The sequence below is a fragment of the Giraffa tippelskirchi genome, chromosome 4 (genome assembly GCF_054371585.1).
Source record: "Giraffa tippelskirchi isolate mGirTip1 chromosome 4, T2T-mGirTip1v1.2.pri, whole genome shotgun sequence".
NCBI lineage: Eukaryota > Metazoa > Chordata > Mammalia > Artiodactyla > Giraffidae > Giraffa > Giraffa tippelskirchi.
In genome coordinates, this window is record NC_137278.1 from 178,048,805 (window position 1) to 178,068,255 (window position 19,451).

At 40.2% G+C, this 19,451-nt stretch overlaps 2 protein-coding genes across 11 annotated transcripts in view; both read right to left on the reverse strand.

Annotated features, from left to right (window-relative positions):
• Nucleotides 1-3,140, reverse strand: part of BMAL2 (basic helix-loop-helix ARNT like 2) — a 100,542-nt gene extending 97,402 nt beyond the window's left edge. Inside the window, exon 1 of one of the 2 annotated variants that reach the window (XR_014082455.1) lies at nucleotides 2,914-3,140. Coding sequence is in view for 1 of the 2 variants with exons in the window: in XM_081591889.1 (XP_081448015.1) it covers nucleotides 2,914-2,944 (31 nt within the window). In the remaining variant the exon portion in view is untranslated. The remainder of the gene's footprint in view (nucleotides 1-2,913) is intronic. The other variant, XM_081591889.1, reaches the window with a different exon arrangement.
• Nucleotides 3,141-10,146: 7,006 nt separating this feature from the next.
• Nucleotides 10,147-19,451, reverse strand: part of STK38L (serine/threonine kinase 38 like) — an 85,950-nt gene continuing 76,645 nt past the window's right edge. For all 9 annotated transcript variants that reach the window (XM_081591897.1, XM_081591891.1, XM_081591893.1 and 6 more), the window contains 7 exons: nucleotides 19,130-19,232; nucleotides 18,886-18,947; nucleotides 16,662-16,779; nucleotides 16,105-16,228; nucleotides 15,379-15,474; nucleotides 13,082-13,173; nucleotides 10,147-12,978 (listed from right to left, as the gene is read on the reverse strand). In XM_081591897.1, coding sequence (XP_081448023.1) covers nucleotides 12,851-12,978; nucleotides 13,082-13,173; nucleotides 15,379-15,474; nucleotides 16,105-16,228; nucleotides 16,662-16,779; nucleotides 18,886-18,947; nucleotides 19,130-19,232 — 723 coding nt within the window. In that variant the 3' untranslated portion in view covers nucleotides 10,147-12,850. The remainder of the gene's footprint in view (nucleotides 12,979-13,081; nucleotides 13,174-15,378; nucleotides 15,475-16,104; nucleotides 16,229-16,661; nucleotides 16,780-18,885; nucleotides 18,948-19,129; nucleotides 19,233-19,451) is intronic.

Sequence of the window (19,451 nt, forward strand, 5' to 3'; positions counted from 1 at the left end):
GGGGTGTGTGCTAAGTTGCTTCAGTCATGTCTGTCTCTTCGGGACCCTATGGACTGTAGCCCACCAGGCTCCTCTGTCCATGCCCTTCTCCAGGGAATCTTCCTGACACAGGGATCGAACTCACATCTCTTAAGTCTCCTGCACTGGCACGTGGATTCTTTATCACTAGCGCCACCTGGGAAGCCCAAAGGGGAGTGGAATGTATTTGGGAGACTGAGACTGACATACACACACTACTATGTATAAAACAGATCACTAATGAGAACCTACTGTATAGCAGAGGGAACTCTACTCAGTGCTCCGTGGTGACCTAAATGGGAAGGAAATCTAAGAGAGAGTGGATATATGTATACATGTAATTGATTCACTTTTGCTGCACACAAACACAACATTGTAAAGCAACTATACTCCAATAAAAAATTTTTAAAAACAAAGATGGAACACAGCCCCTGGATAACTTCATAGAGCGAGCCACTCTACTCTCTAGTTACTTTCATGTACATAGAAAAATTCTTGTTTAAGTCTCTCTAAAGTCACCTCAACTATATTCTGGCTAATAGAGGAGGGTGTAAGATGTTTCCTAAAGGATAGCGTATGTTTAAAAACATCTTCAAGAAAATTAGTTAGCCCTGTGAAGGAGAGGGATATATTGGTCATGAGGACCAGTTGCAAAAAGAAGGGTGCTTGGGGCAGAAGAGACTACAAAGCCAAGGCAAAGAGGCAACGGTCCAAGGAGCTCTCAGACAGGAACACAGGCTTGGAGACAGGGAGCTCTGGAAGAGGAAGAGGTAGGACTCAGGATGAGGCTGCAAAGGCTGGGCAGATGCCTGAAAGACTTGAATGGTGGGTTGAGAACCTTGAACTTTTTTCACGTAGGAATGGAGAGCTACTGAAGATCCTGTCAAAGGAGGGATAGAATAGTGCCCTGGTGCCAGGACAGTAGGTGGGTGTTCAGGAGGCCCAGTCAAAGGCAGCAAGTGAAGCAGCCATCCAAATAAGGTGTAATCAGAGTGTGACCTCCAGCAATGGCAGTGTAGAGAAGACGGGGCAGAATTAAGGTCTGTGTAGTCACCCTAGAGGGCATAGAAGAGGAGGAAGTAAAACAGACTCTCAGACTTCTGGGTTAAAGGAGAGGACCACAACTATGGCAGGAGGAAGAGCCATTTGGGATGAGGAGGGAGATGACAGGCTCAGTTTCAGACACACTGAGTGAGACATCACCATTTGTGCCAAAGCATGTCATTAACAGCTATCCCCTGCCTAGAGCTTAAATAGGGTATCAGAAACAAGGATGCAGATTCCAGGGAGGGTGGGCATTTATGTAGACACCCAGTGTCCACAGACATCAATGGCCCAACATGGGACAGTAAATGCCAGGAGAAAAAAGAGGAAGGGAAAAGGGAGGTAAAAATCAATCAAAATTACAGGAATGTGAAACACTGATGCTTCTCTCCAGGCTCTTCTGAGGAAAAAAAAAAAAAGCAGAGAAACAAACGTGCACAAGACTTTTTAGGGAGAAATGGTGAACAACAAGGAGCTGAAACTGTTACAAAAACTTAAAGCAAAGCTTTTGTCCAAAATGACTCCTGTAACCTCTACGCTAAATTTTATCAGTAATAAAAGCATATCCAAATGAAAAAAATATATTTATATCTCATTTAATCCTAACAATCCTATAAGACAGATACTAAAAATTATCCCCACTTTACAGAGGAAGAGACTAATGCTAAGTAACTTAACCCAGGTGACGTACTAAAGGGCAGCGTTCAGTCACAGCCAAAATAGAGGATTTCTGGGCTTAAAATGATGAATACTGCCTTCTCTTTTCAAATCAGCGCCTTCTCACATCTTCATGTAGACCAGAAAGATTTCAAATATTCAAATGATAGAATTTCAGAAACCTCCCCGTGATCTAAATCCCTGATTAGATTTTGAAAAGACCTCTTCTCATTGCTGTATTTCCCAGAAGAATCTAAACGCATCACAATATTCTAAAAGGAAACTGGAGATTTAACAAACTGCTTCCCGGAACTTCTCTCTGCCAGTCTTTTAGTTATTTACATGTTTTTTTCCTGCCTCCTGTTTGTCTTAAGTAACAAATATTTTATGATCAGTCCATAATTATGAGCAGTCATAAGTGAGACACCAGAGAATGTCGCCAGAGAACACTAGAGACAGGAAAAAGACGTAGCAACGCTTCCAACTCAATTCACAAAAACTCCAAAATAATATAAAACGAAACAAACAAATCCCACGGATGACTTTCCTAGTGCTGAAATGGCACAAGAGCCGCCTCTCGCTGACACAGGGCTGTTGCGGTTAAATCTGTGGTTTTCAAGAGTAAGAAATGTGGGGGACCTGCCTCCCCGCGCTCGCCTGCCCGCTTCACCGCTGCGCAGGTTTTAAAGAAGGGAATAAAAGTGAGAATTTCCAGTTCAGAGGGAATAGGATCGCAGAGCCCGAGCTCCTTCAACGGCTGATGGCAAATGGTTTATAAAGCGGAAAAACGAAATCTAAGAAGTCTGCGCAGCAGTCCTTGCCGACTGAGAAGTGGGCGCCCAGCGGTAGGCTGGGAGAGGCTTACTCGCGGTCGCAGGGTGGACGGTCCTTCGCCAGCTCTTCTTCGCTGAAACGTCCGACCCGGGGCCCCGAAATGGGGCTGCGGGCAGTTCGAAAGCCGGCGGCGATCGCGGGCGTCTCCCCCCACCTCCCGCTCCGGGCGAGGATGCTCGGGGCGCCGAGCCGCACCTGTGCCGCCAGGGACGACCCCGGCCCCCGAGCCCGCCAAGGTGATGCAGGGTCGGAAGACAGTCCCCGGCAAAGTGCGCCCACCTGGCCTCGCGCACCGTCCGCTCGCTCCAGGCCGGCCCGGGCGGCGCTCCCGCAGCCGGAGCCCCCCTCCCGCAACCTCACCTCTCGCCGCCGCCTCCGCTCCCGTCGCCATCGCAGGAGCCACCCGGCCGGCTCCGCAGCCCCGGGGCCCGCAGCATGGAGAGCCCCGGGCCAGCGCTGAGGCGGCCCAGGCGGCCGCCCCGGGGCGGGGCGCAGGCACCCGCGGGGCTCTGCCCGGTGCAGCGGTTGCCCCACTGCAGCTCAGGGTTCAGGAGCTTGCGGCCTGGGGCTCGCCCGCCCGGGGGTCTAGTCGCCGCCGGGCCGGGGGCGGGTGAAAGGGCCCGTGCGGGGCGGAGTCACGGCAGCCCCGCCCGCCGATCCCGGCGGAGGGAGGCGAAGTGCGGGGAGGCCGGCAGAGCCTCGCTGGAAACGCTCCTGTCTAAAGCAGGTTTCCCTCATCACTTCCAGATTCGTTTGCTGGTGTTCTGCAGTGTGGAGTTGTTCCCCTTGTGTGTGGGGGGTGGGGTGGGGGGAGATTGCTGTTCAGTCTCTAAGTCATGTCCGACCCTTTGCGACTTTATGGACTGCAGCACGCCAGGCTTCCCTGTCCATCACCAACTCCCAGAGCTTGCTCAAACTCATTTCCATTGAGTCGGTGATGCCATCCAACCATCTCATCCTCTGTCGTCCCCTTCTCCTCCTGCCCTCAATCTTTCCCAGAATCAGGGTCTTTTCCAATGAGTCAGTTCTTCGCATCAGGCGGCCAAAGTGTTGGAGTTTCAGCTTCAACACCAGTCCTTCCAATGAATATTCAGGGTTGATTTCCTTTAGGATTGGCTGGTTTGATCTCCTTGAAGTCCCAGGGACTCTCAAGTCTTCTCCAGCACCACAGTTTCGAAGCATCAGTTCTTCACCGTTCAGCCTTCTTTATGGTCCAACTCTCACATCCGTACGTGAACACAGGAAAAACCATAGCTTTGACTTTACGGACCTTTGTCTGCAAAGTGATGTCTCTGCTTTTTAATAAGCTGTCTAGGTTTGTCATAGCTTTTGTTGGGGGGTGGGGAGGTAAAGGATGGATGGAGATCATTGTGTGGTGGAAGTTACAGAGCGAGGGCAGGAGTTCAGGGTGGGGGAGTTGGAAGGAGGACTTCCTTGGACTCTTTTCTTTTCTGCTGTGGAACAACTTGGCTGCAGAGATGAGGACACGTTCACAGGGAGGAGGCGCCAAAGAAGCTCTTTGGGGTCCTGAGACAGTTGGGTAAGTCCAGAAGCAAGATTCTTTGGGGACCACTTGTCAGCCCCTCATCATAGGCAGAGTACGCTGGTTCTCTCCCCGCCCTGCCCCCCATAGGACCCTAGGGTTCCTTGGTCACAGTTTGTCTTGTAGTGGAGGGAAGGAACGGTGGAGAAAACACCAAAGCGCTGCATCAACCAGCCTAAAACTAATACTTTTCCTTCAGGACTCTCCATTACAGTGTCGTAACTAGTTGCTTTGTGTGTCCTGAGAGCTACTTAGGACGAGGGAGTTGGACGCGTGTTCCCAGCGAAAGTAGGCAGACTCAGAGAGACTGACGCAGCCTTAAGTGGGTCCCGGACTTTATCCTGCTGGAGGTGGCAAGAGATGCTGCCCTCGAGAACACACAACGAGACACATCCCTAATCAAAAACCGTTGTTGAGACATCCCAGTCCTGGCTTTGACTTTGGAACTCCACCTGAAGTCCACTGACACCAACGTGTGCTTTCGGCTCAGGAAGAAAAATTCCGCAGAGAGCCTGGCAGACACTCTTAAGATCTGGCCTAGGTTTCCCTGATCATGCTCAAACCCTGGCTTTCCAGACAAGTGAACACTGTTTTGAGGTGGTTTACCAAGACTTGGGGGCAGAGGCGGTACTCTTAGGCTGCACATGTGTTCAATGCCACCTTGATGGTGAAGCAGAATTTCTAGGATCCTGGTCAAAAAGTACAGGGGCTTCCCTGGTGGCTCTGTGGTAAAGAATCTGCTTGCAATTCAGGCGATGCAGATTGGATCCCTGGATTTGGAAGATCCCTTGGAGAAGAAAATGGCAACCCATTCCAGTATTCTTGCCTGGGAAATCCCATGGACCGAGAAGTGCACAGGCTTCAGTCCATGGTGTCGCAAAGAATTGGGCACAGCTTAGCGACTGAGCCTGGACGGACAAGCTACATACACGCTGTCTTGCTTACAAAGCCTTTTTCCCTTTATCATCTCAGGTGAGCCTCACAACAACCTTTGTGAGGTGGTTTAACACCTATAATTCTTGTCTTCTCAGTAGGCAAACAGAGGTTCAGAGATGAGTGTTTTGGCCAGAATCACTCAGTATGTAGTAGAAGCCAGATGGTGAAAGTCAGATGTCCTCAGGAGTTCATACGTGGTATGATAAGCTTGCCGGTGAATCACCACAGTCCTCATTTCTTAGAAATGATGATTCACTTCCACCAAAAGCCTGAGAGCAAGAGCCAGGAATCCAGTACCTAAATGTTATGCCAGAAGTGTAACACACAAGGAGAGCAGACACACAGGATTCCTTGGGGCAAATCATTGTCATAGTTTAGTGTGTGTTTTCCCAACTGTCCAAATTTAAATTCTGCTTTCAACTTTTTCTTTAAATTCTGGAGCTTTTCTTCCTAACATTTTTTTTTTTTACAGTGGTTATATTATACCTCCTAGGATAAGGCAGAGATCGTCACACAATATCTTGACAGATGGACAGGAAATTCATCTCTCCTTTCCAACTAGTGGTCTTTTCATATTTTCTCCTTGAGCAAAATGTAAGAAAGTGATTTGAAACATAACTTGGAGAATGCATGTTATAGTTCCTCCCGGTCAATGTGGTTTCCTTCCCAAAAGCCCAGGAACAACTTTGCTTTCAGGAACCATTGTTAATCTTAGGGGGAATTTAGTTTGTTCAGTAATTTCCTTCACTGCCAAATACTCAGGCAAGAACAAGACTGACATCAGGAACCACTGCCTCGCACACTATAAATTCCTATTCTTGTCAACCTCCTGCTGGGGTTGTAACAATGCAATTTTGTTTGGAGGACCCTTTAAGTTCACATGGATATTTCAGTTGGTCCAGGACAAAAAATATCACCTGTTTCCTAGTTAAACTGAAGACCCCCATCTACAGTGACATATAAAAATAACTACCCATTAATGAGCTCCTAAGTGATTGAAGAAATAATTAAATTATTAATATTTAAAACTACTCTTTCTTCCCCATCACTCCTCCACCCCTGACATTCCATGGAGGGTGAAAACTGGGGAAGGGTCTTGGATTTGCTGAGCAGGTTGATGAGTGGGAATCCAGTTAGGAGAAACAGAGGGGCACAAATGTGTTTTGAGGGATAGACAGGCCTCTAGTGGGCTTCTGGAATGGGAGAACTCAGCTTGAGCTTGGCCCATGGAGGTGAGATGCAGAGAAGGTAATTGCAGGAGGCTGTACTCATGAGAAAGAGTGGAAGTGGTGGTGGCAGCTGCCACTGGGAGTGGAAATTTGAGAGTATTTTTAAAGGGTATTTAGGAAGCTTCATTGTGTAATGCAAACCCTCTTACATTATTTCCCTGGAAAATAACAACTTTAGCAAAGGCTATAGTTCGTTTCAATGCTTTTGGAGCTGATCTATGTATTTATTAAACATGAAAACATTTTGAGATTGGCCTTAGAGGGGGAGTAGGGTTGCTCACAAAATGCAGTTATTCATTTGTTCACAAATGCTTGTAAAGTGTCTACACTGTGCCAGGCATGGCTATAAGCACTGACTGCCATCCATCACCAACTGGACATCCATTACTTCATAGAGATGTTTTCATAACAATCGGTGAGGCAGGTATTATTTCATTGTAGAAAAGTCCAACCAGTGTCCTTTTTCCTTTAGCTCAGTAGTTTCCCAAGTTGAACTGAGACTGTGCAGGAGTTCAGACCCACCCCAGAAACTGACTTAGTAAGTCTGGGGTGAGACACACTAAATCTTTATTCAAATAAGTATCCTAGTTGATTTTGAAATAGTTGCTCCAAGCACTCTACTTCAGGAAATATTGCTTCAACTAGCCCAAAATGAATTTTCTTAACCCTAAGTTGTTGCAAAGGAGGGGTGTGTGTGTGTGTGTGTGTGTGTGTGTGTGTGTGTGTGTGTGTGTGCGTATTTCTATAAGCCAGAGGACAGAAGTAGCAATAAACTAAAATTCCAAGAAAAATACAGGGAGAACAAAACTTAGGAGAAGAGGGAATAGTTTACAGACATCTCTTTATATATGGAGCTTCTGCCTTGTTTTTCCTTAGAGATTATGTATTTGTATATGTAAGTGTCAAAACTGAAGTAATTTTTAGTTTTGGAGGTTTTGGACAGACTTACAACATGTATGGTACCCTAGACCCTCCTCAGTCCTCTACTATATAGAACCATACTGGAGGATTTCTCAAGTTCTGTCCATGATTGACTTACCTAAGAGGACAGGAAAGGCAAAGGACAATCTCCCTTTCCTGTTATGTATTTCTCCCTTTGGCAGAGACTTGTAAGTCATCTCAACATTTAAGGATTTGCTAAGGAATACTTTAGAATGAACAGTAATAACTTTGTAATGGTTGTTAGCACAACCTCCTGAGAAATGTTTTGATTTTTACTAATCAAAGCCTATCTTCTCAAGTTAGACAAAGCAGTTGAACCACTAGTGATGAGGCCAGTCATTAGGCCCACCCTTGCCTGGATCTTGAGGGAAAGTAAGTAGATGAGGATCCCTGTGACTGGTATAACAGCTTTGGGGGAGATGGACCCATGAGATGAATGGCAGCTGGAAGCCTTGGCAGTAGCACTAAAAAGACCAAGCCCTGGTCACTGAGCCAAACATCAATTGTTTGTATGATGTCCAGAGACCCGCCCCTACTCCTGCTTCTCTGCAGGACAAGCAACCTAGGCTCCCAGTAGCTGAGCCATGGTCTAGCACAGTGGTCCTCAGTACTCCTATTTCACATGGGTCAGAAAAGGTGTTAATGGACCAGCCCTTCAGTTCATATGTAGGCAATGGGAAAATCAGTAACAAAACCCAAGTGCAGTGGCTTCAGTAAGAACCATTTGTATAAACCAGTGTGGCACCCTTTTGATTATCTTGGGGGTTAACTCCAATTTGGTTCTGGTGTCAGGTGGCCATGTGCTTTAGGGGAGCCTCTCTATGTACCAAGGATGTGGAGCCTGCTTCGTTTAAATCAATCAACAGTCGAGGTACTATTGTAGGAATGGATGGATGGCATAATCAAGGCCAACAAAGCAGGGTTGGGGGGCAGGGTTCTTTGCTTAGAATGCTTCTGGAGATTTTCCTTACTCTTAAAAAGAGGATGAACAATCTTCTTTTAAAAGACTTGTATGATGATTTGATGCTTCGAGTCCCTGTAGCCATCCAGCCCTCTGAGAAAACAAGCCCAAGGACATCCAACACTCTGCTGATGACAATGTAGAAAACTAGAAAGAGTTTCTGTTCTTGAAGACATTTTTGAGATGCTAAATTAACTCTGGAAGGTCCCTATCTTGTGTCTTAGTTTTACACAAGATACTCATTTTCCTTATTTTTGCATTTTTACTTGCATCTGATACTTGCAGTCAAAAGCACCCAAAATGCCAACTTGGTCACTGGCTTCCCATGTGTTTTTCTGAGGTCTAGAAGCATATCAGATAATTTGTCAAGGAAGTGTGCTCTGTGATCTGGGGAGTGGAAGGAGCCACAGACTTGGTTCAAGAGCAATCTATTACCTGAGTTTGGGTAATTCACACTCAGCTTCATGTTCATCATCTGTAAAATATTAGTAATTATGTTTATTTCACAGAGTAGTAGTAAAAACCAAAATGAGTAAGCTAAGTGAAAGCATTTTGTAAAGCAATGTAAATTCTTTTAACAAGATGCTTTTGAAAGATTAATGTAGAATATCAAAGTTTGCTCCGAAGTCCAAATTTTTATATTGTGTTTTCACCATTTTGTCTTAACAGCAGCATTCCTAAAATGATGTCAGTCAGGGAACAGTTGGAAGCACAGCTAGGATGAACAGGATTCTGACTGGCTCCCTCTGAGACTTGCAGAAACAGTGTCATGATCAATGATCAGTGTCTCCAATGGGACAGATGGAGTAGTACCTGGGTACCCAGGGCACTTATATCCCTAGTTTCCATTGCTATTTTGAGGCATATTTTCATTTCTACCTACTAATTGATTTTGGCCTAGTGGGGTAGCTGCATATAAACCTGTACAACTATCTTGAGTGTTTAAACATAAGACAATTGAAAGTTAAAATATTTATCCAGTATGTTGTTTTTGATGTGATCTTTAAGGGTAAAAGTTGGATCCATTTACAAAGCAGGCTTTCTTGAGGTTTGGTTAACATCTATCTCAAAATTCAAAAATATAACCAAGAAACCTCACCAACAAAAATATTGTAAACATAGTTTTTATTCTTTTCTTACCTTCAATGAAAAGTGCATGATGCCACCAAAACATTTCTTTGAAACTCAGTAACTGAACACAGAACTCAATAGCCTGGTGATTATTTTTCAGACAACTGCTGAATAATTTATATTGCTTTAAAAATAACTAACATCTATTTTTATTACTTCAGTCCTTTTTAAAGTAGCAATATTACTCTCATTTTTTTCATAAAAATCTAAAATATCTCTAATAGTCCTAAGTGTATTGTATTTATATTTGTCCCAAGTGTTTGTTTCATTAAAATGTTCCAGAGATAAGTGCACTTCAACAGAGAAAATAAAATTTAAATAAAGACAAGGGGAAATATTCATGGTTGTAGCAAAATAGTTATTTTGAATGTTCTCTTAGTAATTCAAAAAGAGAATAGAATGTGTTTTGTAGGCTACCTCTCTATTGATTAAAATTTCAATCCATTTCTTTGTAGATCATTGATAGATGGATAGCTGTTTCTCCTACCAGTAGATACTGCTGGGTTGATTGTCTAAAGGTTTTCTACAATAAAACACCAAAAATAAGTGTACTTAAAAATAATGTAAGATTTACAGATCTACACAAAGATAACAGGTGTTTTAAAAAACATAAAAAGTATATTATTACAGAAATAAATGAAACCCTATCTTAACCCTAAGCAACCAGTTTTGAATATTCCATACTTGTTATTTTCCATTCAACTAATAGCTTATTAAATCAGATATATATTCCATTCAGTAAAGGGTGATAAGAAATTTCCTATTCTCAGATAGCACTATGCTTCAATAAATTTAAACATTTAAAGCTATGTTAATAAGAAAAGCATAAAAGAAAAAAAAACATAACTTGCTTTAATACAAAGGTTTTTTTAATAAAAAAAGTCAAAGTCTACATTAAATCAGGAAATCAACAAATCTGAATTATACAAGCTTTCTATATACTTAGAAAAACCAAAAACACACAGTTTATAACAAAACTCTTTAATTCAAAATAGAGTCTAATTTAAAGAAAATGTCATTATGCTCAGTTGATTAGATAGGGTTTTTTCATTTAAATTAAATGGTTCACCTGAAATATGGGAAGTATATAATAGAGAAAATTCAAGCTCAAGGGTACTTTGCAAATTATCTAGCTAATTTGCTTTATGAATCAAATTCTTAGCTTCCAAAGGGCAGACACAGTCTTTAATTGCTTTTAGATAGGCACTTAAGAAATGCTTTTGATGAAGAGGAAACCCCAAAGATTATGAATCACTCAACTCCAGGGAAAAATGAGTATCTTAACAAGGTAAACTTTTCATAACTGCCCTTCTGCTGCCAAGAAACCATAACTATCCCCAAGTTCTTCCTATTAATAAGAATGAAAGAAATGGAAACTAAAATGCTCTATTCTTATTCAGTTAAAAGGTAAAACTTAGGTAATTCAGCTCCTTTGTATCAATCTCTCTCTCTCACTTGAATTAATGAAATTTTTTAATACTAGAATAGTTGCCATAGTAGAATCAGAGTATGTTGCAATTTCCTTGTATCTTACCCATTCACACTAGCAAAACATCCTTTTAAAAAAAACAGTGGGGAAGGGGAGATGAGAAAAATCTCATAAAACTAAATGTAAGTTAGAGAGTTTTTAAAATTAGAGGCAGTTGTAATTAGAAAAACCAGAGCTAGGCAAAAGGAGATAACCCCAAAATTCTAATAGTTCTCTCTCCTAGATACTTGGTCACATGCTCCAGATAAGAAAAATGGAGACGAACTATTCGGTGAACACATAATAAGTATCAAACAAATACTAGGAGGGAAAGGGGAGGGAGGGAGGAAGGAAGGAAAGTGAGGGGAGGGAAAGGAAGGAAAGGGAAGAAAGGGAAGAGGAGAACAGGACAGGAAGAAAAAAAGCACAGAATGGCCTTATTGAAACACCATGGAGCTCCCTAGCAAGCAGGAACATTTATAAAAGCTTTCGTAGATCTGCATAACGGTCCTATGCAATTCTTCCCCACTAGAAGAACATCTATACAAATAAATTATCATTTTAGATTCTGATCACAGATCATTCGTAACAGTGATAACTGTTGTATCTAAAAAAGAAATTCTACTAGTTAACAGTTAAGACAAACATTAGGCCATTCTTTGATAAATTAATACTCCTCCACTATTACTGATGAAGCCAAAACCTCAGAGAGTCATTTTAAAATGAAAATGTTGAGCTATAAAAGACTATCTTATTCTTGGGGGAATACCCAAAGAATTTGCTGCTGACATCACCTGCCCCATCCTCTAATCACAAGCCCCCTCGCCTGCATTTACTTCCTTAATTCCATTTACAGTGACCATAGTGATGGAGCTAAACATGAACAGTAGTGTCCTTGAATGAGCTAGCCTCCATCAAAGATCTGAAGACAGCATTCCCATAGGACAGTAAAATCCCCCACAGTTGTCAACACCCACTCTGTTCAGGATCTTTGGTACATTTGGAGTATAAGAAAATAATGGCACAATAATACAAGTACTATCAAAGGAAAAATTTTCATCAAAACAAATAAAAGTTAACCAGCCATGATATGTAACAACTTTCTAGAAAACCAAAGTAAACAGCTCTTTGTTCTCTACAAGTTCATTTACATGATCAGAAGTTTGACGTTTAAAAAAATAGTTTAATAAAAATACACTAGTAGTTCTACAAGCAGCCTTCATGGTCATTTCTTCAATTCAACTCACCATAATCAAATTAAAATAATGCCATGTCCTCTTATTAAAAAAGAAGTCCTCTTGTCACAAGAAAAGCAACTTTACATTTTATATGATACAGTACATCTCCCTATGAGTACACAGAATACATGTATAAAGGTCATCAGTATTTCTGAATGCAAAGTAAATATATTAGTGGAGTGCTTGAGTGAAGCTGTTCAACTTCCTCCTTATTCAAAACTTGTTACTCCCTACTGTGGAGTTTGTGTAATAACATGATGATAAACTTTATTTTTTAAATAACCCAGTGTATTTCCTTTTTAAAATGCCTTAAAACCATTACAGAAATTGTCTTCATATATATTCTATAGATGTCCAAACCAATAGGGCAAGTGTTCTAATACCAGCTATGGAAGATGGCTTTTATTGATTATCTAGACCCATAAGATGTGCAGTAAAACAGCCAATACTGCAGTGTTACCTACAGGTTAGCCTATGTTGCTTTAAATGATATGTGTTTCTCCTGAATTGATTAGAGGTGTTACAGTACAAAGCCACGGCACACACAGGCAGAATGGACCTTAATACGCGTGTAGGCAGTGCAGTTAGAAAGGGATGTACATTTCTTTTATTCCAGTACCTTCATATAATAAAGTTAACAAAAATAATATTAAAAAAAGAAAAAAGCCAGCTGGCACTGCCAACCAATTCCTGTAGTAGTCTTCGAAATCCTAATCCTGTAGAATTTCCTCTTGTAGTCAGAAGCACCACCGTCGTCAGGAGTATTTCAGTGTATTGTTATCTACGCCAAGCAAGCCTGGTGATGCGGCTACCTGAGTTCTCTTGGTTGTGAGCCAACGTGATCTTCGTTCATAATTTCCCAGCCTTCATGTAGGTGGGGATAGAGCCACGCTGAGTCAACCCTTCAAACCTTTTATAGGTATAATTGAGAAAAACCCAGTCTTTGGATTTGTAGTCCGGTTCCGTGGTGTTTGGCACTAGAAAGACAGAAAAATTAACCAAGACAAAGGAATTTCATTAATGAAATATGTTATCACTTTCATAGTCTTTTAAATGTGGTTAACTGTGAGACTGTCTTACCTGGTTGTAAAATATCAGATTCAGGAAAGTCATCGAAATTTGATGTATCGTCAATGCTTTTGATTTCTATAGGGATTGCTGCTGGCCTTTCCCTGTAAAACAGTATTGAGTAACCATGGTTAAGTTTTCTTGAACTCAGTTTTCCAAAACTTAATTCTACTTGCAAATTCTGCAGGCTGTTCTATAGATATTAGAAGAGCCAAGGAAATTTATTATGGATCTGAAATTTCTGAAGTTAAGTGCATTTCATAGCTGAGTAGAATATTCTCATTAAAATATTATCATTTGCTTGGAATTTTTATTTCTTTATACCAAGACTTTATCATGCTGTTTTTTTTTTTTTTTAAAGAGGAAAAACAATAGTTAATGAAAGGGAAAGGAGAACAGAGAATTTTATTTAAAAAATTTTATCATTCTATAAAGTACCCTAAACATTGTGGGGACCAGAATCCAACCTAATTAATTTAGGAATAGAATTCTTCTAGTAGAGGATCCACTACTTGATAAATCAAGTCATTTGGGAAAATAAGGGGTTCAAACGGTAAAGGGACTACATGTTTGTGATGAAATCTGAATCTAAAAACTTCTCAGTCATATAAATTTTAAGGGAACTGGGGGCATTAGGTTAAAAAAATAGTAAGTCATGAAAATTTTTTTTATCATGCTAAAAATAGTTTAGGAAATTCATCAATTTTTATTGCTTCTATTTTTTCAGCAAGTACTTACTGATCTATTAGGTGATAAGTGTACAAAACTGTGTAAAAACACATTTATATTTTCCCCAGAATTAGTCTAACCTATTTACACTTAATGTGCTAACTTAATAAATTTATATTAGTTTAGTGTAAAAAAATATAAACTCTGGTGCCCTGAGATCTAATCTCTAGTAATTATCAGAGTGACCTTAGACATTGTGACTCTTCCCTCATATAAAAGCAGGAGATGGGACTGGTAGTCTATAAGCATTCTTTCAACTGTAACAAGGGGGAATCATGTAACAGTTCTGCTCAATGAGATGACACATGGACAGTAAAATACAGTGTAGCAGGTAAGAGTCAGGACTCCGGAATCACTGCCTGGATTCAGTTGTAGCCAGATCACTTACTAGCTGAGGCACTAGTAAGGCAAATTACTTCTCTGTGACTTAGTTTCCTCATTTGTAAAATGGGGATGATAATAATAATACCTATTGTATAAGGCTTATTATGAGGATATGATGAGAAATGTACATAAAGTACTTACAACAGCTCTGGACATATAGTAAACAGTCCCCCCAAATTTACCTACTCCAGAATCAGGTAGAGTGTCTAGCACATTGTAGGGGCTCCAGTGAAGGGACACTTAGCTGTCTTGAAAGTGGAAAGGGGGGCTGGTGAGCCTAGGTGAGGCAGGACTGAGGACAGGGAGGCCAGAGAGGTGAAGAGCATTTTCGTCAGAATGAAGAGCAGATGACATTGCCCTAGGGTGGGAGGAATGGGGCAGAAACCACACAAGATGCAGCTTCTACAGATGAGGCAAGAATCACATCCCAAGATCCTGAAAATCAGGGAAGGACCCCTCAGTATCACTCTCTAAGTGCAAAGAGAAGGAAGGAAATGGCACAATCGGATTTGTTTCTGAACTGTTGCTGTGTGGGGGAGAGACCAGAACTGCTGAAGACGGTTTGGCCACAAAATGAATAAAGGCCAATGCTCACAACAAACAACTCTAACCCAGTTCTTAAAAGTTACTTGAATTATTTAACTTCTCTCACAATGCGGGAGACCTGGGTTCGGTCCCTGGGTTGGGAAGATATCCTGGAGAAGGAAAAGGTTACCCACTCCAGTGTTCTGGCCTGGAGAATTCCATGGACTGTATAGTGCATAGGTTTGCAAAGAGTTGGACACGACTGAGCGACTTTCACTTTCACAGTAGTTATAAGAGGGACTGTATATTCTTCAAAATTAACAAAGGAGACACAATATAGAATATGAGAGGACAAAAATAGTTATAGTGTTAAATGTAATTACATCTTTGTTGTGCTAACAGCCTTCATCATGTAACTTTGTATATCAAAATCTAAACAGGGGCACAGTATGCGCTTTTTTCTTAAAGTGGATGTTGCATAAAATGAGTCATTTAGCTATAGCCACTACAGTCTCACTCATTTATATAATCCAGAAAACACTAACTTATCACATGACTACAATGTTACCTCTTGTATTTAATCTATCAGAATCAGAGATAAATTAATCACCAAATCTAGTAGAAAGTTTTCACTCACATGGCCTTTTCCCACTCAAAGCCTGTAAACATACCTGATGTGCCCCCAGTCAACACCTTCAAAAAAAGGATGACTTTTTATTTCTTCTACTCCACTATTCCCAATTCTATTTTCAGAATCAATACAAAACCTAGAAAATGGAAACAGAGAAATTATAATATGCAGACTACATCTCAAGAAGTACTCTGCATTATTTCAAACATTTCATCTTTTTTTTCTGTTTACTGAAGTTAACTCTATTGTGAGAAATGTGAGGAAAAATAGAAATCATCTATAACTACACTATTCAGATATAACTATTGCAAACAGTTTGAGGCCACTTCCTTCCAGTCTTTTACAATAATTTCAAAAATATGGTGTTGATAAAGAGTTTCCATTATTTTTTTTTCACTTAATATACTGAGAACACTTCCCAAAGTCATTTAACTATTTTTCTATACATTTGTTTTCTAAAGTTTACACATGGAAACACTACAATTTATTTAGCTAGTCCACCATTGCCAGACATTTAGATGGTCTTCAATTTTTCATTACTAAAAACAGTATCAAGGTAACATAATATACCCTAAATATTTACACGCATCTGATTATCTGCATATGCAAAATTCCTAGAAGTAGAATTGCTGGGTCAAACGTCAAAGACAGTTTGAAGATTTTTTTATAGGATGCTACAAACTGGCTATTCCCATAGATTGTCCCAATTCATATTCCTTCTAGGAATCTACAATAGAACCTAAACACTTCATCTTTAACTACTAACCTAAGAATTAAGTCCTTGGCTTTCTCAGATATAGGCACCTCTGGAGGAAATACCAGAGTTTCTTTCCAGTTCATCACTTTCCTGTATGTTTCTTGAGGTGTTTCAGAGCAGAAAGGTGGATATCCTATGTATCACAGGAAATAAGGTTTCATTAGCCTTTATGATCAAATTTGCTGCACCTACTATCTGCATGTCACACAAAAAACAAAACAGCCCTGAGCACTCTATTTAACAATAAAAAAATACCACCATTCATCCATTTATAATAAAATGGCTAATAAAGTCAACAAAATAAAGGATTTAAAGCATTGTCCCTCTTTCACCTAAAAGGTCACGCAGATACAATTTAGATACCTGGGAATTCTGGTTAAATGCTCCCTTCCTGACACAGGATCCCTAGAGAGCTCACTGATATTTACCATTGTGTATTTAACATTGGGGGAGGCCAGAAATCAGCTTAAAGAGTTCAGATATTTTAGCCCATAATATCTACAGTATGTTCAATCAGTGGCACTCTGATTTATATCGTATGTACATAAATGAGTAATAAAACATACCTATTAGCATTTCATACATAATTACTCCCAAAGACCACCAGTCACACAATTTGTTGTAACCAGTCTGCATGAACACTTCTGGAGCAATGTAATCTGGTGTCCCAACTGTTGAATATGCCTGCAAAGGAACAGCTTGTCAAACCAGTGTCCTCAGTATTTTTTTTTTGAAAGATCTGAGTATGGTTCACTACTGGAAAAACCAAAATATACAGAAGTTAATTTTGAATCTACTCTGTGTTTTGCATGTTTATCATATATAAAGTTTGCTGATGGGCACGGAGTCACATAATATGTTAAGACATGATTTCTGTCCCTAAAGAGCTCAACTAAGTTATTTATGTATTCAGTCCTAAATCCATTCCAAAAAAGAATAAAAAGGTTGTGTTCAGTCAGCCTGGCTTCTCCACTCACTACTTGCTCTCAGGCAAGTTATTCAGCCTTTTGGAGCCTCAACTTCTGTTTACATAAAACTGGACTAATAATTCCTGCCCTAACAGAGTGGGTACGAGGATGAAACAAGCAAAGGAATGTGTCTGTAAACCACAGCCTCCCATATAAACATCAGGTATTTTCATTATAAACTCATTTCCAGGGCACTGCTTATCTATTGGAAAGCAATGCAGTTTTTCATTCTTCATTCATATAAAATCTTACAAAAACTTTCTTTAAGGCAGCAATTTTCTATTACAGGTAGTACTCTAGGGGCCATTTGAAAATGTGTAACAGCAGATTTTGACATTTCTGTGATCTGGGGGAGGACATGATCGGCATTTAGTGGCGGGGGATATAGGCTCTAAAGGAATTTCCTGCCCCAAACACCAAGAGTCCACTCTATTTCTTCACTGGGAAACACTGATGTAAGTCATGGTGATGGTCACAAGAATAGTAAAACCTGCACATGAGTAATGATTGTGAATACTCTGTAATTGGGGGGTACAGAATTTCCACCATAGTTTTAGGCAGTATTCATATTTCCCTTTAAAAGTAGGAAATACTGTAATTCTTTTCTCAATCGTAAAATCTGATCTAAAAGTGACACACTTAAAAGTAGAAGGAAGATTCTGTCATTAATGCATAGCTCAAAACATTTAAAAAATATTTTTGAAAACTTTAAAATGCCAAAATGTTTAACGAGCACAAAAAGTTTACTTGGGCTAATTGAGAGAACGAGCTCAATAATGCAAAGTTCATTTTATTTGCTTTGAGAGGGTACCAGACTCTTGCCTTTCAGTCTGTTTACCTTCCTGAGGGACTTCTGATTAAGTTTCCCTTCATCACTTGACTGAATTTAACAAATATTTATAGATATCTGTTGATACATACCAGGCATTGTATAAGAAGTTAGGAAATTAAAGTCAAAAGGCACATTCGTAACCTTGACAATGTTCATAGGATAAAAAGAAAGAGGAAAAGGGACAAATGATTTTAATATTTGCTAAGTAATGGAGGAGAAAGCTTGTAGGTTAAAAATAGACAGTGCTGTTGGGCATTAAAGGAGTCATTAAGTTTATTTGCGGTAAAGTCTGCTTTTCAATTCTATTTTATTGTAACACTGTTAACATGATAACAAACTTTATGTTTACTTTGTCTATAAAGTTCTTAGAAACACACAATAACCTTACTTATGCTGACTGATATTTGTTGTGTCAGGACAGGTAGGGAAAACAGAAACATGAAAATCACTCAGCATTTACTACAATTTACACTCATCTCCTAGGCAGTGCTAGCAGTAAAGAAACCCGCCTGCCAATGCAAGTAGACGTAAAAGACACAGGTTCGATCCCTGGGTTGGGAAGATCCCCTGGAGGAGGGCATGGCAACCCACTCCAGTACTGGAGAATCCCATGGACAGATGAGCCTGGCAGGCTGCAGTCTATATGGTTGCACAGAGCCAGACGAGACTGAAGTGACTTAGCACGCACACACACTCATCTCGGTGAGATTTATAGAAAGTGCTAGTACTGATAAACAGACAAATACATAATTATAGATATGCTTGATAAAATACTCTGAAGTGAAATCATAAAATATAAAAGTGGCATTTTCCTTTACAGGCATGGAAATGTTACAAAAAAATTAAGAAAACTATATGATCTCAGAACAAGCTCTATCACTGCTAGGAAGTAAGAACTAATTATTGTGAAGCTCTAAATTATAAAACAAATACCAAATCAGATTTTAGGACCAGGGCACAAAATTCTTTCTTCCAAATGTGGCTACTTACCAGCTGTCTCCTATTCTTCTTCCATGTTTCTGCTTTCCTCTTTGAGTTCATGTTCTGGAATGCTAATTTCAATGAGACAGAGTTGTAATTATGAGGGAAAAACTCTTACCAAAAAACAAATTCACATACATGCATTGAAAACACACCAATTTAAGGGTTGAGGAGAAGGAGAAAAGCTTCAGTTCTCAACAGTCCTGGATTCAACCAGCTGGACTACTTTAACGCGAAAAAAAATCCAACTTACAGAAGTCACTTGGTGGGTTGTGGGTAAGATTTCTGTAGAATTCAGTCCTATGAGCCTTCTTTAATCCCGTGCACAAACCAAAATCAGATAATTTTACATGACCCTAAGGAAAACAAGGAAAAAACCTCATAAAATCATTAGAGACAAAAGGCTTATTTAAAACTCTTCTAAATGCAATCATAAAAATTCTTAGCTTAGGACTCCTACAGGTGAAATGCAAAATTATCAATATTTGATGTTGATTATTTTAAGAAGGAGAAAATGGAAGATGATAAAAAAGACAGCCAATTTTCCCTAGATGTCATTTCACTTCAAGGGCTCT